The 21,442-nt window shown below is 35.0% G+C and overlaps 1 protein-coding gene across 1 annotated transcript; it reads left to right on the top strand.

Annotated features, from left to right (window-relative positions):
- Nucleotides 1-924: 924 nt before the first annotated feature.
- LOC120768316 (pickpocket protein 11-like) lies at nt 925-21,263 on the top strand. Its single transcript, XM_040094956.1, has 5 exons — nt 925-1,005; nt 15,531-16,276; nt 18,227-18,395; nt 20,889-20,995; nt 21,060-21,263. The coding sequence occupies exons 1-5, from the start codon at nt 995-997 to the stop codon at nt 21,236-21,238; spliced, it is 1,212 nt and encodes a 403-aa protein (XP_039950890.1). The 5' UTR covers nt 925-994; the 3' UTR covers nt 21,239-21,263.
- The last annotated feature ends 179 nt before the right edge of the window (nt 21,264-21,442 follow it).

Genomic DNA, 21,442 nt, shown 5'->3' with positions numbered 1-21,442 from the left:
AAACATGCCTTATTTCTTACTTTGCTTTGTTAACTAACCGTTATTTTAGCATTCTTTTGCCACTCACTTCTTTAAAGTACAATAGATCGTGGTTTCCATCTGGCCGCTTTAATGACATCAATTGCCAAGTTTAACCTTGTGGTATATGAATTTTCTCTTGGCTTAGATTAAGATAGGAATTCTACGACTCTCTTACGTTTCTGACGTTTATCCACGAAAAGATGAGTTGGGATGAATTTTTGTACATAAATTCACTCATAGTAAATATCGACGAATGCACTTTATGTACTTCAGAAAGACAAGCGTATATTAAACAATAATTATTTTGATGTGACATTTCGCACAGATGTCACTGACAGTCATACCAACCTAGAAAAAATATATTTGGACGAATGGATTTACCATAATATTCTTTACCAACAGTAGTATGGTAAAAATTGAGAAATCGTGAAAAAGTTTCAGGTTCACGTGATGAGTATACGGTGTCACTAAAATAAATTTATCTAGACAAATAATTAAATTGTTGACAAATCCTTTTAAGGTAAGGCTTTTAAAATACAAAACTCTTGATTTTTTTTTTAATTTCGACACAAAATACGATACTCTGCTTTTTAGGCATGTGGTTTTCAAGAAAAATAAATGTTAATGTAAAGAATTTAGCTTTATTATAAAGATAAGAGTTTGCCATCGTTTTAAAAAACAGGTGCTGGCTCGAATATATCTAGCCAAAAAGCACAATTTTTTTTATAATTTTTTGATGCACTTGGGGCCGTATATTTGCAATAGCACAACGAAAACCTTCTTCCAAGACATTAATTGTTTCGAACATATCTGAATATATAGGGAACGACAAAATACCTCACAAAAAAAAAAATTTTAAAAATATTCCTTTCCTTCTTTCCTTGCAGTCTTAAATCGTACGTTCCAAGAAGCCACAACGCGAAATAATGAGCTCACCAAATGGTTACTTCATGGGGTATTCTGGTCTAGAAGCATGAATTTCAGGTAATTTTTAAAATGTCGTAAAAAAAAGGCAATTAATATTTTTACCATCCATTTTTTTATTAGTTATTTGTTAATTTTAGAAAAGTACAGAAAAAAATAAAAAACTAGAAAAAGCAAAAAATTTCAAACATTATGAGCTGACGAAATGGGGGTCTCGAAAAATTTCCACGTGACCATACCCATGATTTCAACCCTTCTAGTTATCTGAAACCAAAAAAAAAGATCATTAATCTAGAATAATGTCGCAATGGCCGGAACTACGGAAAAGTGGGAAATTTTTTTTTTCACAAAATGGCGACTGCCTGAAAAAAAAAGTTTTTTTGGATCACTTTTTCTGACTATTTCGAATTTTTTAAAAATAATAAAAATAAAAATTTGGGGATGGGGCTGGTTCCAACCATAGACAAGCCTATAAAGAAGACTCTATAAAAATTTCAAGTAAATCGTACCGAGTAGAACCTGAGAAATCGTGGGTATCGTTCCGAAAAAGTCAGTTTTGAGAAAAACGCGTTTGAAGTTTAGGAGACAATTCTAGCGAACACGGACGCCACGTCACAAAATCGGCTGTATCTCCGAAAATAAGTAGAATTTTGAAAAATCCTTCCAAGGTCATATTTTTGAAAGTCTAAACTTTCAAGATATGCAAAAAAATCGATTTTTTCAAAATCCTAGACAAGAATACCCCCTTCAATAAATTGAATATTTCGTTGTTTGAAGGGCATGTAGCCCAGGCTTGTTCAGACTAAAGATCGTCCAAATCAACATCCTCCGGTACGACAAAGTCATTAATCATTTCTCTATAACGTAAACTATGGACCATAAAATTATGGCCGGCTTTATTATGTTTAAATATGAACCAATGAATTTCTCTGGCCATCCAGCACACCAAACAGCATTTTAGGACGTTATGGCGTCTTAAGCGGGTATTCTAGTCTAGACGCATGAATTTTAGACATTTTTTAAACTAAGATAAAAAAAAATGAAAAACATTTTTAGCATCCATTTTTTTATATGTTTTTTATTGACATTTTAATAATATTAAAAAAAAAAATTGCAAGAAAAAAACAACCTAAATTCGTCAAGATACGGGCCGGTGGAGTGGGGGCTTCAAAACAAACGGTGCGTCCTGGTCGACATGATGTCAACCCTTGTAGAGATCTAAAACACAAAAAATAAGAATATTCTTCATTAGTAAGGATGTCGTTATCGGGTTGACCATTTTCAAAAACAAAAAAATGCCGTCGACTTGAAACAAATTTTTTTTTATTCGACTTTTTTCGACCTTTTCGAATTTTAAAAAAAAACTTCAAATCAAAATTTTTGGAAATCCAAGGCAGACGCGATAGAGTATTGTACAAAGAAGATATATACCAAATTTCAAAGGAATCGGTTCAGTAGAACTTGCGATATCATGTCATCATGTCAACCACCTCAAAAAAAGTAGTTTCGAGAAAAACGCGTTTAAGGTTTAGGAGACAATTCTAGCAAACACGGACGCCACGTCACAAAATCGGCTGTATCTCCGAAAATAAGTCGAATTTTGAAAAATCCTTCCAAGGTCATATTTTTGAAAGTCTAAACTTTCAAAATATGAAAAAAAATCGATTTTTTCAAAATCCTAGACCAGAATACCCCCTTAACAATAACTTGTGAATTATCATCACTCAAATTTAGTTTCTTGTAAGAATCGGGATCGGTGGGTGAATATGGTAATAAATTTACACATTTTGCGTTTCGTTGTTTATTATGAATTTGCAAGCCAAGCTGAATATAAATTAGGTAACAGCTATCAAATACACCAATTCCACCTCTTTGAGAACCACGCGTCTAAAAGTGAACATTATATTATCCATAAATCGAGATCAAAATGTATCTAATTTTTTTTTGAAATACTTTGTAGTTGTATATATTCCTGTACATGCATACATACATACATACATATGTACATATTTATTTATGCATTCCTCTCTCTAGGAGGCTGACAGCGCCCACTTTTTGACAACCTCGTTTATCAGCTCCCGCCAATACATTTGCAACTCAATTTAATACCATAAAGTAAATAAACCGCAATTTTTCGCACGCAGACACCTTGAGCAATTGTGTATTTTTGTTATTATTGCAAACTACATACACTTTTGTTTATCAAATAATAGAAATAATCTCGCTTATCTTGCCTAATCTCTAGGCATTCATATACCCTTGTAAATTGGCTTCTCTGTGCATTTGTTATGCTTTTTAGTCACATACATACATATATAGTTACATTTGTACATTTGTGTGTTTGTGTTCCTATTTATTTACCTTGATTTGTTTATTTAGTTAATTTGAAGGCTTTGCAAGTATCTGCAAACTGATAAAGAAAACAACAATTCACCATTTCTCTAATATTTATTTATGTAATCTAAGACTTCGTCTTTCCTTATGTAAAATATGCATTCATATGTTGTTATACGAGTATATACTTGAACTATTTACTTCTCTGAGTTGGCGCCTTGTGTATGTATGTATATAGCCCACTGATGATAGATAAATGCGCTAGGGGGCTCGATCTTATAAATTTATGGTTGCCATTGTCCGTTATCGACCAGAGATGCAGAAAATTATTTTCGCTACTTTTTGAAGCCTTATACTTAAGCACTTTGAAGTACTCAGATTCCTTGTTTCGCAATTTTTGAGCTCGTTGCTATCTGATTAAATATGACCCGGACCGAACCGAATCGATAAACATATTTGTTTTCTGGATTGATACAACTTTTTATATTCGCGTGAAGTTTGATTACCATATGTCAATTAAGGTGTGTTTGTCTAGCAGCTATTTGTTTACGACGCGAAAAATTTATCTGACGATTTTTACTATCACGACCACGGAATCGTTGAAAATTTTGTAGAAATACTTTGTGGACTCGACTTTATCACAAAGTGATGGTCGTGAACTTATCGAAACTCTCCTCCTGTTAGTCATCCATCGACCTCTGTTAATAAATATAATATCGAAAAAGTTAATACAACAGTAATAACAGTGCTTGAAAACCATCGTGTTGGCATCAGAGAGATATCAGAGTTTCTGAGGCTCCCTTATGGAACGACTCAACTAATCTTTTGGGTATGAAGCATGTCAATGCTAGACTGGAACCGAAGATCTGAATTTTCCGCAAAAACAATCACAAAAGAGATGCTTGACAACGTAGCTGAGAGTCTACATGCATGAAACTCATCACTTCTGGTGACATGTTGTGGGATTTTGAATATAATATCGAAATTGTCCAACAATCTAGCAAATGACGATCCAAAAATTATTCGAAACCGAAAAACCCAAAATGTGCTGAAGAAACTTAAGGGCCTTTCAGCGTTCAGTTTTATAACAAGTATATGCAAAACTAGATTAAGCATATTTTGAAGGCGATTTTAAAGGTTTGTATAAAATGCAATAAAATTTCCTCTTGTTAGTCCGTATTAAATAATTAAGGTACTCATTTTGACCAGAATTTACCAGAAATACAGCCATCGAAAAGTTGGAAATAATCTTTTGATTAAATTTATACATAATTTAAGGCAAGCAATGGCATTCGGCATTCGGCATCGATATCTGTGTACATAAGAGATCGAATCGTTTTACCTGACCAGTTGATCATCCCTATTCGAATTAACTTTCAACCTTCTAACTCAGCTCAGTGGGTCTGAGTTTATTTGATACACAATTTAATATAAAAATAACTTCGCAATGTGATCTAAACTAGCACTTTGATTAAAAATTTTATATGTTATATTTACAATTAAGAATTTGTTTTATTTTTTTGTTGTGAGCAAAATAAATCTCTAAAGATTTTTTTTATTCGTGCTAAAAAGTTAAAACTTTGTCTAGCACCGCTTCAAAAATTTAATACCAATATAATAGTTCTAATTAAATTCGTAAATAATTAACCAGACTACATATTTACTAATTGGTAAAACAGATCTTAGTTACGTTAGAAATTGCTGAGCATTATGGTAAACCAAAAATGAATTTTCTATCGCGTTAAATTTTTCTAATAGTTAAAATTGTAAATAATAAAAATTTGTAGTATCTTATTGAAAGTCGGAAAGCATCTTTTTCTGGAAGTAATATATCATGATGCTAAAAACGTATAATATCGGTTCAATACTACTAACAAGTAATCCAAGAAGAGAAACTTTTTTCACATGTGAGCGCTTGACACGACTCATGTCATGTCACTTATGTTCAGTATTGTTTGGTATTTCATCATGGAAATACATAAGCCTGAACAACGTTTACAAATCATTCAATTTTAATACGAAAATTCACGTTCTCTAAAGAATGTGTTTCGTGTTTCACTCAACTTATGATCAACATAATCAGCCTACTCAGCTAACTATTCACAACACCATAACCCATCTGGAGACCCAGCATTCATTATAGGATATTATTCGACCGAATAGACCGCATCTAACACCCAGTGAAAAAAATATAGCAGCCTTAGCTGAGAATGTACACGAGGACCGTGGAGAGTCGTTTCGGCGCCGCTCGCAGCAACTCGTACTGGCGTAGGGAACAACTTGGCATATTTTAGGTCGACGTCGTAAATTTAAAGCGCACAAAATACAGACTGTGCAAAAACTGAAGCCGCTCGACCTTCACAAGCGACATCGCTTTGCTTTATGGGCTCTTGAAAAGTTCCAAGAAGATCCGATGTTTTCGAGCCAACTTTTATTAAGCGATGCGTGTCATTTCTGGCGCAATGATTATGTAACTTGCAAAATTGACGCATTTGGGAGGAAATTGGGATTAAAGAGCTGCCATTTTATCCAGAAAAAACAACGTTTTTGTGTGGTTCTTAGGCCGGTGGAATCATCGGTTTATATTTCTTCAAAAATAATGTCGGTGAGAACGTAACCGTCAATGGTGATCGCTATCGCACTGTGATAACCGACTATTTCATTTCTGAAGTTGAAGCTCGTGATCTCGGCAACATTTGGTTTCAACAAGACGGCGCCACTTCCTACACATCAATCAATGGATTTATTGAGAGAGCACATCGGTGAGCTGATAATTTCTCGTTTTAGGCCGGTCGATTGGCCACCACACCTACTGTGATTGAAAGGTGAATTTTATATTTATACTTCGCGCGTTTTTCGAATCGGTAAATTTTTTTCTGTAAGTTGGTAGTGCTGTTAAAGACATCTTTGCTAAATTTCACGTCAAAATATTCATTAGTATTTGAGATACGCGTCGTTTTGTAAGGCTCTAAAAGTGAATTCTTCTATTTTTACTGTGTCTGAAAATATTGAAAAAAGAAGTGCGATAATGCACCATCTCATACTGCATTGGTTATGCGTGATCATTTCGCCATATTTTCAACCAATATCGCGCCGCAACCACCGCATTCGCCTGATATTCCTTCGTCTAACTTCTGGCTATTCAACAAATTCACATGACCACTCCGAGGACACCGTTTTGACACGATTGAGGATATAAAAGCTGAATCGACGAAGCCTCTGATAGCCATCACGACAGAAGATTTTTCCAAGTGCATAGATGACTCGAAAATTCGTTGGCATAAGCGTATTGCAGCGGGAGGGGCATACTTTGAAAGACATGGAATGTACAAAATTCACCTTTCAATTTGATCACAGTAACATATCGATAAATATGTGAGATAACTTAAAGAGCATCACACTCTAATAACTAAAACAGTCTACGACTTATAATATACATGACTTAATAAGGTAAACTATATGGTTTCGATTTCTGGGAATAATAAATGTCAAATTCTTTGGCAACATTTGTTTATACAAAGTTTTCCTCAGCCTGCATGGAATTTCCGGGGGTATAAAATGTTCGGTTGCACCCGAGCTTAGCCATTACTTACTCGCTTTTATTTCAAACTTTTATATTGAAAATTAGCGCAACTACATTCCGTAAAAAGACCTATATCTTAAGCTAAACAAGACCAAATCATAACTTTGAGTAATAATAATAATAATTCCAAAAGCCTCCTTTTATTATAATTTTTTTAAATATCTTATCTCTTATTTATTACAAATAATTTTCACTGTGTATAAGCAAGCCCATTTAATATGAATAGTGTATGTTTAGCATACATTTAGGCGCCAATTGTTGCGCCTTAATTATTGGAAGTGTTTTGGTGTCAACCCAAGAAACAGCGAAAAGGCGGCGCGTACTAAAAACTTCAATGCTTGTCTGCACTTTTCCTCAATATTTTAGCTTTCCGCAAAGTATTTAAGCACTGAAGAGCACGCGTCGACTTCATTCTCGAAAATATTAAGAAGACAATATGCCAGTTCAAAAGTTTAAAACCACGCCAATAAAAAATGCAACTAAAATTGAGGCGAGTAATTATTTCGTAATTTTCGACGATTATTTGCGACCTAAAAACCGACTATTTTTTTCTGAAAAAACACGGGAACTGTTAGAATTCAGTGGTGCGCACTGGAAACCACCAACTCTGAACGAAAACATACGTGAAAAGTGGCGTCTACTGGCTGAGAAATTTACCCAGCGACGTGTGGTGAAAGTGAAACCTTTGAATAATTTAATTATCGACACAAAAAATGTTAATATACAACAAAAAGCGCTTAAACCGAAGAGCAGCTTCCAAATCTATTGCGAATTGGCGAGTGTGCACGGTTTACAATATTTAATGGGTGCTTCAAAGTGGCAACGCATATTTTGGTGTTTTATTCTGTGCTGTATGTTGACTTTATCCGTTTATACATTATGGAACTCATTAAGTTTGAATGCCGATAATCCCACGATTTTGTATACGGATACAAAAACAGGCATATTTTGGGGTAAAACATTCCCGGCGATTACGCTCTGCAATTTCAATCGCATCTCGAAAAAGAAACTCAATGAATTGCTAATAAAGGAGTGAGTATTTATAAAAAGTAGATTTATTGCATAAAAAATGAATTTTGGTAATGAACTATTGGGTAGTCGAAAATTTCTATTCGTATTTTTAATCAAACTTCAACTTACTTTTTATATTTATATTACTAAATAAATAAACAAAGACAGGTATGTACCATTTTGGTCGATCACTTTTTGCCATTTTTCCGCTAAATCGCAATTTTGAGAGCGGAAGCGAGCAAACCATTGTTGTGCTACACAAACTGATACAGCATCATCTCTGTAAACTTTACACATTTCATTGTGGCTATTGGGTTGAGTAAAATCCACGCAAGTGCGTGACTTCCCAAAAATTTACAGATTACCGGCACCATTGGATCTTATTTCTTTCGAAAATTTGGTGAAATCGACGCGGAAGATCTCTATATCCAACAAGACAGGTCGTGTCTCATGCTTCACGTCTAAACATGGCCACATTGCAAATTAGGAAACTCGTTACTTTAGAGAATTGGCCCAGTCATTGGTCTCCAAAATCATGTGATTTAAAGCTTTTACATTATTTTCTCTAGGCATGTTAAATCAAAAGTTTCCGAAATGTTGCACCGGGCCATTGAAATTTGGCGTAAAAGGATGGACATATGTAAGCGGAGCCGCGGTGCCCATTTGGCCAACATTTTCTTCAAATCATAAATCGCATAAATTTATCTGCACAACAACAAAAAACAGAACCCATTTTGACAAAATTTAAGTGATTTATTTTATTTTAACATCACGTTGATCTTGTTGGTAGACCCTTTAGATAACCTCTAGATGCCGTAAAAGCCGAACAATTAAAATTAAAACAAATAGTTCTTTATACACTTTTATTCTATTAGAAATGCACTTGTGCACTCTGCGGTGCAGCCGATATTAGTATTCTTTTCTTGTTTCATACAAGGTGGCAGCGCTTATAAAAATATCCTGGACTAGAATAATTATTATACCGTTCATATATGGTGCTCATGCCTATTGTAATATTTCTGTAAATCTATGAATTTCTTCTAACATAAAGATGAAATTAAAGATTATTACTTAATAACTAGCTAACCGCGCAGCCATTGTCCTGCGTGAAACTATGTGTTTTGAAATGAAGAGAAAGTTGAATTTATATTGTGTTGAGAATAATTTATTTGCGATTTTTCTATATTTTTTTCATGCAGTTTAATAAAAAACATTTTTTGGTTTCTGTTCTGGTGCGTAAATTTACAGAGAAGATGGGTTTCCAACTCGTGAACACGCCACGTATATCTGGCCGTGTGAAAAACATAGCATTTCCAGATTTATGCCACACTCTTCCAGCGACTATCCTTGTGACCTGTTGATTGTCATAGCAAATGCAATTTTCCCTGGAAACTGAGTACGTTTGAACTGAAATGGCTGTGCCCTTGTATTCGATAACTGCGTCACAATCAGTTGGGTTCCATTACACAGTTTGGGCGCATGAAGATTGTGAAACAGATCCAACTTTGAGACGCAAATAATGCTGCGGCATACCAAGCCTCTCCATAGAATTTAGAAATTCCACTGGATAATTCACGGCGCTGTGTTCATTGTCAAGACGATGGATCGATTTGTATGAGCACAAACATCCCGGAATTTGACTTTGAATCTTCCAGATCAAGTCATTACCAACGGTATTTTTGGCAGCAAAAATTGCGCATGTACAGAAGCTATCGCAGTTACGATAATTTGGCCAATGTTCGGATAAACATTCGTGAATTGACGAAATTCAGCTGAAATTGATATCAAACCACTGGAAGTATCAACCGAAATTTGCCCATTTCCAATTCTTAGCGAATACAATGTAAAATGTCATCGGCAATGTAACTTTTTTCATATTCCATAACTGCCGCCAATTTGAAGGCTGATATGTCGAAATGATCTTCACGAAAAGTATGTGAACTTAAGTGGCATGTGAAGTATCTATCGCACTGTCCATCGTTTGTTTCCAGTGATTATCATGTTCCAGTAATTGCAATTGCTGGCATGTTTCTCAAAAGGTTGCACACACTGGACCATTCACAATACGCAATGACTTGAATGAAGTTGGAAAAAAAGTCGGAAAACTTTCATGAATTGCAAAAATAAATATCCTACAAAGCGCTTTATTGCAGTTCACGTATCAACCCATTTGATAATTGCTGATCTCATCTGGTTCAAGGCCAACAATCGCCATGTTGCTTTCTCTGATGACGTATTTGATCGATTTCACCAAACTGCAATACTGAGTTTTGAATGTGAATTAGACAGCAGTGGCGAATATGGTACAACCCATGTGTAGTCAACTTCAATATGTTGTTAACTTCGATATTCGCGCCTCTAAATTAATTGCTAAATGTTCTGCCATTGTCGTCTGGTGAGCGATGCCAATACAGTGGATATCCATCATTTCCAGTTTGCGTTTTCGAAAGAAAATCACGTGGATAGCATTTACTGTCAGACATACAAACCGAAGTGGGATTGTGATGTCCGCAAGGTCCATGAACCCTATTGGTTTTCACCACTTCGTATAATTCTGGATCTATCTCTGGATCAGGAATTTCCGCAGATTGATGAAAATGATTTCATCAATTTGATCTGCTGTAACCACCATTCCCATTCAAAGAAGAGTGTGTTCGTGCGCAAACCTCGTTTTTGCTACTCAACAGAATACATCCAGCATCTAACAGCACCATATATACCATACGTTGCTTCCATATAAAGTCCATCAAACATCGTAAGTGTTGTTTGAAAAGTCGTGCTGTGACATCGTGATCGTTTGCTAACTGACCGCGATCCATAATTCTGCACGTATGTCATCGCATCTTGCCTTGCCTTGCCTTGGCCTGCCATACGTTGATGGCATATGTAAATAAAGCCGACCGATATTAGAACGACCTATTCGTGGCTTCATAAAAATTTTTAATCTGTAATTGATCACTTTGTGTGAAACACACATAAAGTTTTCACTGAATAATTTTCAATATTTTTTTTTTTTTTGAATAGCCGGAATAAAAAAGCAAGCGACCGAAATTGAACGATTCAAATAATTTACAAATCAAAATATTGAAAAACAAAACAAACAAAAATTTAAAAAAAACTTTGTATGGAAAAAAGTTACTTTTTGGAATTGTTCAATTTTCCGACTTTTCCTCATGAAAAGTATAAGACTTAAATGTCATCGAGCATGTATGGGAAGAATTGGCTAGACGTGTATACAAAAACCGATTTAGCTCAATCAATGACCTGAAAACTGCAATAATGGCAGAGTGGCTAAAAATCCAACCAGATTTTTGGAAGAAATTAAAGTAATCTATGCCAAGACGTCTCCAAGCCATTTAAACCGCAAAAGGTTATGCTACTAAATATTAATTAAAAGTAAATAAATCCAAATACAAACAAAAATAAAAGTGTCCCATTTTGCATTTGACATTCAAAACGTATGTGTATATCGTCACCTGAAATGCAAAATAACGTATCATCAAAAAATTCGAAATTTAGCGACTTATTGCTTATGATTCACTACTTCAAATTACAAACATAATATTACATATGTCCAACATTTTCAGTTTCTGCGCTCATATATGAACCAGTTTTAACCAATATTAAAATTGTTTTTCACTCTTGTTCCATTTTATGTCGTGTTTAATTCATGCCACTGTAAATTTCCGAAAATGTTGTTACGTTATTTTGCATTTCAGTTGACGATATGTTTTTTTTGGCTTAGTTGCCATGAAGTAGGGCGCTGGTTACCCAGTTTACGAGAAATTAGTAGTTAATATAAGTTTAAAATATGTTGCATACTTTTTATTAAAAAAATGTATCGTTTTCACTCAAACTGGAGCACAGTACGGTGTCCCATTTTGCGTTTGAGTCACTGTACATATACATAAGAAGATTATGGTATGAATATGAAGCATTTCAATTATTATTATTAATTTATTCGTATAAAAAATTTTAACCATTACATTTAAATATCTCAAAATTTCCTAAGTTTGAATTCCATATTGTAGTGCTCCTTTATCTTATTTACTTTTGTGACTTCAACGTTTTAAGATTGGATTGCAACTTTCTCCTATTTTTTCATACCATCTAAATGTACGATTTTTTTTGTACCAAATATGGCCTATAATATAGCAAGAGTTTGAGGTTCAATGTGGTTGTATACCTTTATGAAGATTTTATCTGAGCTGATTGTTCTTTTGAGACTCGGTATGATTTTTAGTTAGCCGTAGTGTTTAAAAGGCGTGTGTATAAAATTTACTTATAGCTATCAGACCATTAGTTTGTGAATTATATCATTTTGAGTAAAGCCACTTTTGTTATTGTGAAAAAACTGGATAAAAAGGAATTTCGTGTGTGGATAAAATTTTGTTTTTTAAAGGAGAAAAAACACAGTTGAAACAAAAACTTGACTTTATGACAAGTTTCCGGACACTGCCCCAGGAAAATCAACCATCAAGGATTGGTACGCTGAGTTTAGAAGTGGTGAAATAAGCACCGAAGACTGTGAAATCAGTGGACTGCAAAAAAAGGTTGTTACCGATAAAAATATCCACAAAATGATTTTTGATGGCCAAAATTGAAATTGAATAAAATAGCAAACACTCTAAATATATTGGGATACGAAAAACGGTCGCATTTGAAGAATAAGCAAGTGCTATTTCACCAACACAATAGTGGTGACTGAAAATGAGGCACGTTTTGAAATAAGGGATAAATCGTACTAAATCACTATAATCAGTGTATCCCCTTGAAGGAAACTATGTGGAATAATAGAAGGGTCAAACCACGTCAGGTCATGCAGGTAAATTTCGAAAAATCACCGATTTCATTAGGAGGGGGAACAGACGCATACCCCCTGATATAAATATTTCGTCAAAATTCTTTTTTTTTTGTTAAAGTTATTGAAAATCTAAACTTAGAGGGCGATAAAATTGCAAAATTATTTTCTCATAAACTTCATGGACAATAGTCTAGCTGAGTGATCCTGCAAAACGTGGTTTGCACGATTTTAGAATGGTGATTTTTTTCTTGGAGGACGAAGATCGGTCTGGGCAATCAACAATTTTGAAGATAAAGAACTGGAAACATTAATAATTGAAGATTGATTAAAGAGCACGCTAATTGGGTGTCATGTTATTTGAAGCCCAGAGACGTTAAGGGTTAAGTTCGAGTGCAACCGAATATTTTATACTCTGGCAACCTGCAGGAATCAATGCCAGGGAAATACTTTAAGGTGTAAAACCAATCATATAGAGTAAAGTCAGCCGGATGTTCGAAAATCCTGATATTAGGGACTATGTAGGCAAAGTTTTCGCTCAAATTGACCTATTTTATGCACAAAGATGTACTGTTATGATTAAAACACGCTCCCTCACTTTCATTGGGATAACTCACATATTGGCCCCTGTTGGCTTGTACCGCACCACGAAGTTCGAAAATCTTTAAATTAAGTATATTGCGGCATTTTCGGTCAAAAGTCTACTATAGGTATCGGCATCTAAATATTCGTTACTAGGGGCTTGAACAGTCTTTATTGGATGCAAGTACAATATTCGTATAAAGTTTTATCCCGTTATATTAAATGCTTTATGATTTGTGATTTGGTAACTAAACGAATCAAGTGAAATTTAAAACTGCGCTATATGAAAAGTAGGCGTGGTAGTTGTCCGATTTCGTCCATTTTCACACTGTGAATAAGAATGTACAAAAAATACCAGGTACTAAAATTTGTTGAAATCGGTTGACCGGATCCCAACATATGAAATTTCACCAAAAAGTGGGCGGTGCCACACCTATCATCTGATTTTCACACCGGCTCACATTAAGCTCTATCATACGATCTCGGTGTATTGCATTGTATTTCTCTGTCATATTAAGTTATTGATTTATCGCGTTCTACGCACTTTTAAATTTTTTTGTACTAAGGAACCCACATACCAAGTGTCATCGAGATATCTCAACGGACAGACAGACAGTCAACCGGTTTTCAACTTTTCTCTTCATCCTGATCATTTATATAGTGTATGCATATAACCTCATATCTATCTTGCTTAATTTTAGGTGATACGTACAACCATTAGGTGAACCAAACTATAATACTCTGTAGCAACTGGTTGCAAGAGTATAAAAATCATGTATGTACCTCAAATCAACAGCAAGCCGATTATCCGATTATCCGGGATAACACTCTGTATGGGGCGGGAACAGAAAGACATGCTGGATTATGAGCTATCGGGTGAAATTACTAAAACGGAAAGCTCCATTGTTGTTGGTAGTAAACTCTTAGTAATTTCAACTTGAAGAGAGCAATTGTTGAAAATTATTCGTTATTTCCGAATGTCACATGTCGCAAGACCAGTTTGAAGCTATTTGGAAATCAGCGGATGCTGCAGACGCATTATTGGAATAGGATTCACATCAGAACAGGTTTTTATACTCTCGCAACAAAGTTGCTAAGGAAAGTATTATAGTTTTGTTCACATAAAAACTAAAACTAACTAAAGCTAAAACTAAAAGAGTCAGATATAGGGTTATATATACCAAAGTGATCAGGGTGACGAGTAGAGTTGAAATCCGGATGTCTGTCCGTCCGTCCGTGCAAGCTATAACTTGAGTAACTTGGCTCTATAAAAAGGTTAAGTTCGAAGATGGGCAAAATCGGCCTACTGCCACGCCCACAAAATGGCGAAAACCGAAAACCTATAAAGTGTCAATAACTAAGCCATAAATAAAGATATTAAAGTGAAATTTGGCACAGAGGATCGTATTAAGGAGGGGCATATTTGTACGTAATTTTTTTGGAAAAGTGGGCGTGGCCCCACCCCCTACTAAGTTTTTTATACATATCTCGGAAACTACTATAGCTATGTCAACCAAACTCTATAGAGTCGTTTCCTTCAGGCATTTCTATATACAGTTCAAAAATGGAAGAAATCGGATAATGACCACGCCCACCTCCCATACAAATGTTATATTGAAAATCACTAAAAGTGCGTTAACCGACTAACAAAAAACGTCAGAAACACTAAATTTTACGGAAGAAATGGCAGAAGGAAGCTGCACCCAGGCTTTTTTTAAAAATTGAAAATGGGCGTGGCGTTGCCCACTTATGGACCAAAAACCATATCTCAGGAACTACTTTACCGATTTCAATGAAATTCGGCATATAATATTTTCTTAACACCCTGATGACATGTACGAAATATGGGTGAAATCGGTTCACAATCACGCCTTCTTCCAATATAACGCTATTTTGAATTCCATCTGATGCCTTCTCTGTATAATATATACATTAGGAACCAATGATGATAGCGGAATAAACTTTACACAAATACGGTATTTGGAAAATATGTAAATGACAGATAATGAAATCTCGATTATGACTTTATCATGCGAGAGTATAAAATGTTCGGTGACACCCGAACTTAGCCCTTCCTTACTTGTTTTAACTAGTTAAAAAGTGGCTTCGTTCATTCTTGGTTACCAAACCGGACCCAATAGATAAAATTAATTTGACTGTCTAATATGTATAACGAGTCTGAGATCACCTCTAAACTACACCTACATTTAACAAAAACAGAAGTAATAAATATATATACTATATATTTTTATTTTTATTCTGCTTTCTTTTCAGTTTTACTTCCGAAACCGCCGACCAAATTCGTCCCCTCATTCCATATGTCTTATACAGCGCATTACCGGTAAATGCCACGCCTGCTGACTACCGTTCCTTGCATAGGCTTTTGACCAGCGCAAATTATACACACAGCGATTTCTTAGAAAAAATTTCACCAGATTGCGAAACTCAACTTGTACGTTGTAAAATACTTGGTCAAGTACATCCCTGTAATGTACTCTTTCAGCGTGTGAAAACACAGCATGGCTTCTGTTGTTCATTTAACTATAATGTCATTATAAATGGAAATCAAACAGCGGAAGAGTTAAGCATACACAGCAATCGCTTCGGCCCAAAATGGGGTCTATCGGTGGTGCTCGATCCACAGATAGAGGATTACTATGCGTCTAGAAATAAATTTGGTGGCTATCAAGTATACGCACACGGTGTATACGATTTTCTCAATATCAATGACCCACATCAATTGGTTTTCACTGGCAACTCCATTCATATTCATACTGCACCACTCATCACTCAAGCCACGACTTTACTGAAGAATCAAGATCTGCACCTGCGTCGGTGCTATTTACGCAACGAACGTAAACTTCTTGCGTTTGCTGAGTATACACAACAGAATTGTTTTTCCGAATGTCGTAGTGGAAAAGTGTTGAAGATTTGCGGTTGTGTGCCACCACTATGGCCTCGTGCGCAGAATTGGACAGTATGCACCCTATTGGAGGCGAGTTGTATAATGGCTCAAATTGGTAAGAAAGATGTATGTATTTTTGTACCGAAATTTAATAGTATTGACTACCTTTTGATCTAATCTAACTTGATCTGGATTAACAAAAAAAAAAAAAAAAACAATACATTACCTTTCGCTGGACTGCGGAGTAAGGTAAGGTGTTTACACCAATGATTGTGACAACTATCTTTCTCTATCCGACTACAAAACTCAGCCAGGATCTTCCAAGCAGAGGTACTAAGTACCATACCATAGAAGATATACTGTGAATTTCTACTGAATAACTACGGGAGAATACAGAGAGCGGCAGCTATTCAAATACAGCGGCGAAGAACTGACTTGATCTGACCACAACCTAAGTGTGTACTAAACAGGAGAGTCTCACAATCTTAGCTAGATAAGCCTCCTTAATATCACATATAAGCCCCTATAGAGCGTAGTTTATGAAAGACCTAAGCCAACCGGCAACAAACTGATTGAACTTTATCAGTGTGTCTTTAGACCTGGAAAATCTAGATACTATTGACCATTTATTCACAGCGCGCAAATTTTAAAAAAGATTCGAAAAAGATGTCGACACACACAATCTCTTCGTCTATTTCAAAAGCGTCTTTGATATCAAGAAAAAAAGCTGGCTCTATCCGCTATGCCTGAATTTTGTCTCCCTACAAAATTACCACGGCTGTGTAAACTGACGTGAAACAACACCAATAGCTCCGTCGAGAACGAGAGGGATCTTTCCGATCCGTTCGATACCAAGCGAGGTTTCAGACAAGGAGAGCAGAGCAAAGTAGAGAATACATTCTTCTATAAGATGATATGGGTCTGGAAGTGAACGAAGACAAGAGGAAATATCTTCTGTCAACAAAAATCTAGTCATCGCTTTCTTGGCTTACAGATCACTATTGGCAGTCATAACTTTGAAGTCTTGGATAATTTCGTCCGTTTTGGAAACAACATTAAGACCAACAAGAATATCAGCATTGAAATCCAATGCAAAGTCTTCTTACCAAAAGATGATAGGTAACCACTTAAGCATTGTTCTCTCTCGACAAACAAAGTCCAACCTCTACAAGTCCCTCATCATTCTCGTCCTGCTATATGATGCGGAGGCATGGCAATGACAACATGTTATGAGTCGGTGTTAGGAGTATTCGAGAAAAAGGTTTTACGGAAGATTTATGGTTTTAAGCGTATTGGCAACGGAGAATACCGTAGTCGATGGAACGATGAACTGTAGCCACTGATATAGTTCAGCGAATCAAGATGCAGATGCTATAGGTACGCTGACTACGTCATGTTGCCATGAAAAACGTCCAGTTGGCCAAACTAAGAACTTTTTCAGACGTAGTATATGAGGCGAAGTTCATACCATGCCCGCTGGGAACGATTAAAAGAGAACAAATAGCTCAGAGCAGATGACAATCAATAACCAACTGCAAGATAAGGAAGCAAATATGAACTGAGTGTGACAAGATCAGAACTAAGGTGTTATTACATTGGTCCACAAACAATACTTTTCACTTTCTTTGTGAATGCCCAACTCTAACACAAACCAGACTAAGAATACTCGGAACCCATCAGACACCAAACCTTGAATAACTGTTCACAAAAAGCATAACGGATGTAAGTATTTTCATTGAGAACACCAAATGGTTTGAGCGCAACAGTAAAACAAGATAATAAGATCATAAAGGCCTATATATATTGTATCAAAATGCTAATGGAGCCTGAGGTGGCAACACTCCTACATAGCGTGAATACGCGTAAAAAGGGTTCATTGTTGAAAATTGTGGCAGAATTTGTTAGTTGAAGAGAGAAATTTCGCATCATTTCATCGGAAAACAACTCTTCTGTTCATTTGAGTAACCTCAATTTGTGAAAAACTTAAAATAGTTCCCTTTTAATATATGTATACTTTGATTTTTTCAATATCTTTCAGTGTATATTGCATCTTTCCTTCATTTAGATACGCTTTTTACAACAATTTACCCTAGCAATACGGATTATAAAAGTGATCTCAAGGCTGAAAGATACATTTGTGATTGTTATCCAGAATGTGAGTTTCAAGGGTATAAAGCGAACTTCGATAGTATGAGTTTAGATAGAAACTATTCAATAAATAATATGGATTTATAGTAAGTCTTAGTTATAATAAATGTTTACTTATTTTGGTTTTGGTTCCACAATTTTTTTCCGTGTCTTCTTATATTTGAGCACTATATACTAACTATATAATATGAAGTTTCTTATTTATATCCAATATTTAAGTCCTCGATAATCATTTGAAAGTTCTTGCTTCCCTCAGATGATTTACTAATTTTAAACCGCTTAAGTTCCGAAATCATATAGATTTCAGATTTTGTGTATACTGTGTATACGATCGGTTAATTTCTCGTCGAGTTATGATGTCAGTAATTTAGAAAAATGTTTCTACCTCCGAGCGGTCGTTCTTTAGAACGCTGCTGTCCAAAAACTATTCAAGATACGACTTTGCCGATTTCACAGGATATGTTTGGAGATATAAACTACCAACGAAGCAAAAATACATGTTTTTTTTGTGTTGAAATTGTCACACTGGTATGTTAAGGGGGTATTCTTGTTTAGGATTTTGAAAAAATCGATTTTTTTTGCATATCTTGAAAGTTTAGACTTTCAAAAATATGACCTTGGAAGGATTTTTCAAAATTCGACTTATTTTCGGAGATACAGCCGATTTTGTGACGTGGCGTTCGTGTTCACTAGAATTGTCTCCTAAACTTTAAACGCGTTTTTCTCAAAACTGACTTTTTCGGAACGATACCCACGATTTCTCAGGTACTACTGGAGCGATTTACTTGAAATTTTTATAGAGTCTTCTTTAAAGGCTTGTCTATGCTTGGAACTAGCCCCATCCCAAATTTTTATTTTTATTATTTAAAAAAAAAAATCGAAATAGTCAGAAAAAGTGATCCAAAAAAACTTTTTTTTTCAGGCAGTCGCCATTTTGTAAAAAAAAATGTTTCCCACTTTTCCGTAGTTCCTTCCATTGCGACATTATTTTAGATTAATAATCTTTTTTTTTTGGTTTCAGATAACTAGGAGGGTTGAAATCATGGGTATGGTGGAATTTTTAGAGACCCCCCCACTTCGTCAGCTCATAATTTTTGAATTTTTTTACGTTTTTTAGTTTTTAATTTTTTTCTGTACTCTTCTAAAATTAACAAATAACTAATAAAAAAATGGATGGTAAAAATATTAATTGCCTTTTTTTACGACAATTTAAAAATTACCTGAAATTCATGCTTCTAGACCAGAATACCCCCTTAAGGCACCTGTGAGCGAAATATTTTCAAAATTTGTCACAATGTTTAGTCATTTTCTCGTTGATGTTATCTCATATGCCTAGTATTGCCCGATTAATTGACCTCCGGTTAATTGATTTTCCAGTTTATTTGAATCACCTAATCGGTCAAAAATATATTTCATACAAAATACGTGTAAATTTTTCCGTTTAATTGAACCCGGTTAATTGGTTTCTCCGCATAATTGGTTAAAAACATGTGTTATTGAAAAAATATACCTTTCCGTTACGGTAATAGTCTGGTAACTTGTGTTCAAAAAATCGAAAATTTTTTTTTGCTTAATTTAAAAGTACAATGTCTTGAGAATATACTGTGAAAATTTCAGACAGAAATTCAAAATATTACGGAAGTTATAACGAGTTTCCTAGAGCGCCTCGGAGTCCTCTCTCTCGGAGTTGTTGAACTTTGAACGCGTCCTAACTTTTTTTCTACAGAACCGATTGCTTTCAAATTTTAACAGGCTGTTCTACACACTTATAGTTCTCGTCGGTAATAACGAGAATTTTTTTCACTGTTAACTTTTCATTTTACAACTCTTTCTTTGCTAAGGACTTTTTTTTCAAAGTCCGCCATTTTGTTATTTACTCTTGGAATTTAACTTCAGCAGTTCCGACCAGAATGACATGTCTATAGATTAAGAATTATCAAGAATATTTGATTTCAGATAACATCAAGAGCCGAAATCACCTGGGCACCCACGTGCATTTTTTTTGAGGTTCCAACTTTGAGTGACAATAATAATAGTAATGAAGTATTAAATTTTTTCAAATAATTTTTTTTTTTTTATTTTCAATATGTAAATAAAAACACTAAATATTCAAGATAATTCATTTTTATTTTCCCATAAAAAAACACCCACCAAAGAAGTCATGAAAATAGGCATAAGTTACCAGACTACTACCTTAAACAGATTTTCTCTGGCATCAGCATTTGAAAACATATGTATGTTTAGTGGTGAATATATTTTGTGTGGGGCTGATGTAGAGAAGCAAGAGAAAGCAGTTGATTCTTCGAAGCCCTGAATTTAACTTTTCTTTACTCTTTTTTTTCATATCCTAAAATATGTTATGTTTCATACATTTCTGTTCATAGTAAGTATCAGTGATTAAGTAAAAGCTTTATAAAACGCATTTGCTGTTATTTGTGTCAATATATTAATTTTTACTTTTCACATGCATACATATAACATATGTACGAGTATATATTAAAATACAAAAATTTTTTTATTCATAATACCATGCCAATTAATTTTTGTTTTCAACCAATTCTCGTCCCGCTTGTATATAGCCGCGGTTTTGAGCTAAAAAATCATTTGGTGGTACATGCCTACTACGCCGATATGTTTGGTGCTTACATGCGCCTCGATGTTGTGTATCATTGGCAAAACTATTTCGGTTCGTATGTTAAATAGTAACTCATTGGAGAAACTAACGAGATACCCATTACTTTAATTCACAGGTTTGTTCGGCGGTATAACCAGCCTATTCATGGGTATTAACTTCATCTCTGGCTTTGAAATAATTTTCTTTCTCTCCGTACGACCAGTGGCCCATCTGCTAACGAGGATAAATAAGCGACGGCAAGCTATGAAAAAGCAAAAGGAACTAAACAAAAATCATAAAGTCATGAGAAACTAATGCAAGCGGTAGCGAGAGGTGGGAAGTGTAGCTTAATTGTAGTCAAAATATTGCTTGTTCACAAACGAGGTCAATATAGCTCACATACATACATATGTAAGTCGAAATGAGTTAACTTTTTTGAGTCATTAACTCTTGCTGGCTCCCAACGCCGTAAGATGTTCATCGTGTTCATTGTATTTAACGGTAATTGATATGCGCACT

The sequence above is a fragment of the Bactrocera tryoni genome, chromosome 2, assembly GCF_016617805.1.
Source record: "Bactrocera tryoni isolate S06 chromosome 2, CSIRO_BtryS06_freeze2, whole genome shotgun sequence".
In the NCBI taxonomy this organism is placed as follows: Eukaryota; Metazoa; Arthropoda; class Insecta; order Diptera; family Tephritidae; genus Bactrocera; species Bactrocera tryoni.
The sequence above is the reverse complement of the archived record's forward strand: the minus strand, read 5'-3'. Positions and strand labels throughout refer to the sequence as shown.

Excerpts from the sequence above, each read along its gene's own strand:
- LOC120768316 (XM_040094956.1), top strand. Across the intron at positions 18,396-20,888 it reads ATAAATAATATGGATTTATA|CCGCGGTTTTGAGCTAAAAA; the intron begins GTAAGTCTTAGT and ends GCTTGTATATAG. Across the intron at positions 20,996-21,059 it reads TCATTGGCAAAACTATTTCG|GTTTGTTCGGCGGTATAACC; the intron begins GTTCGTATGTTA and ends TTTAATTCACAG.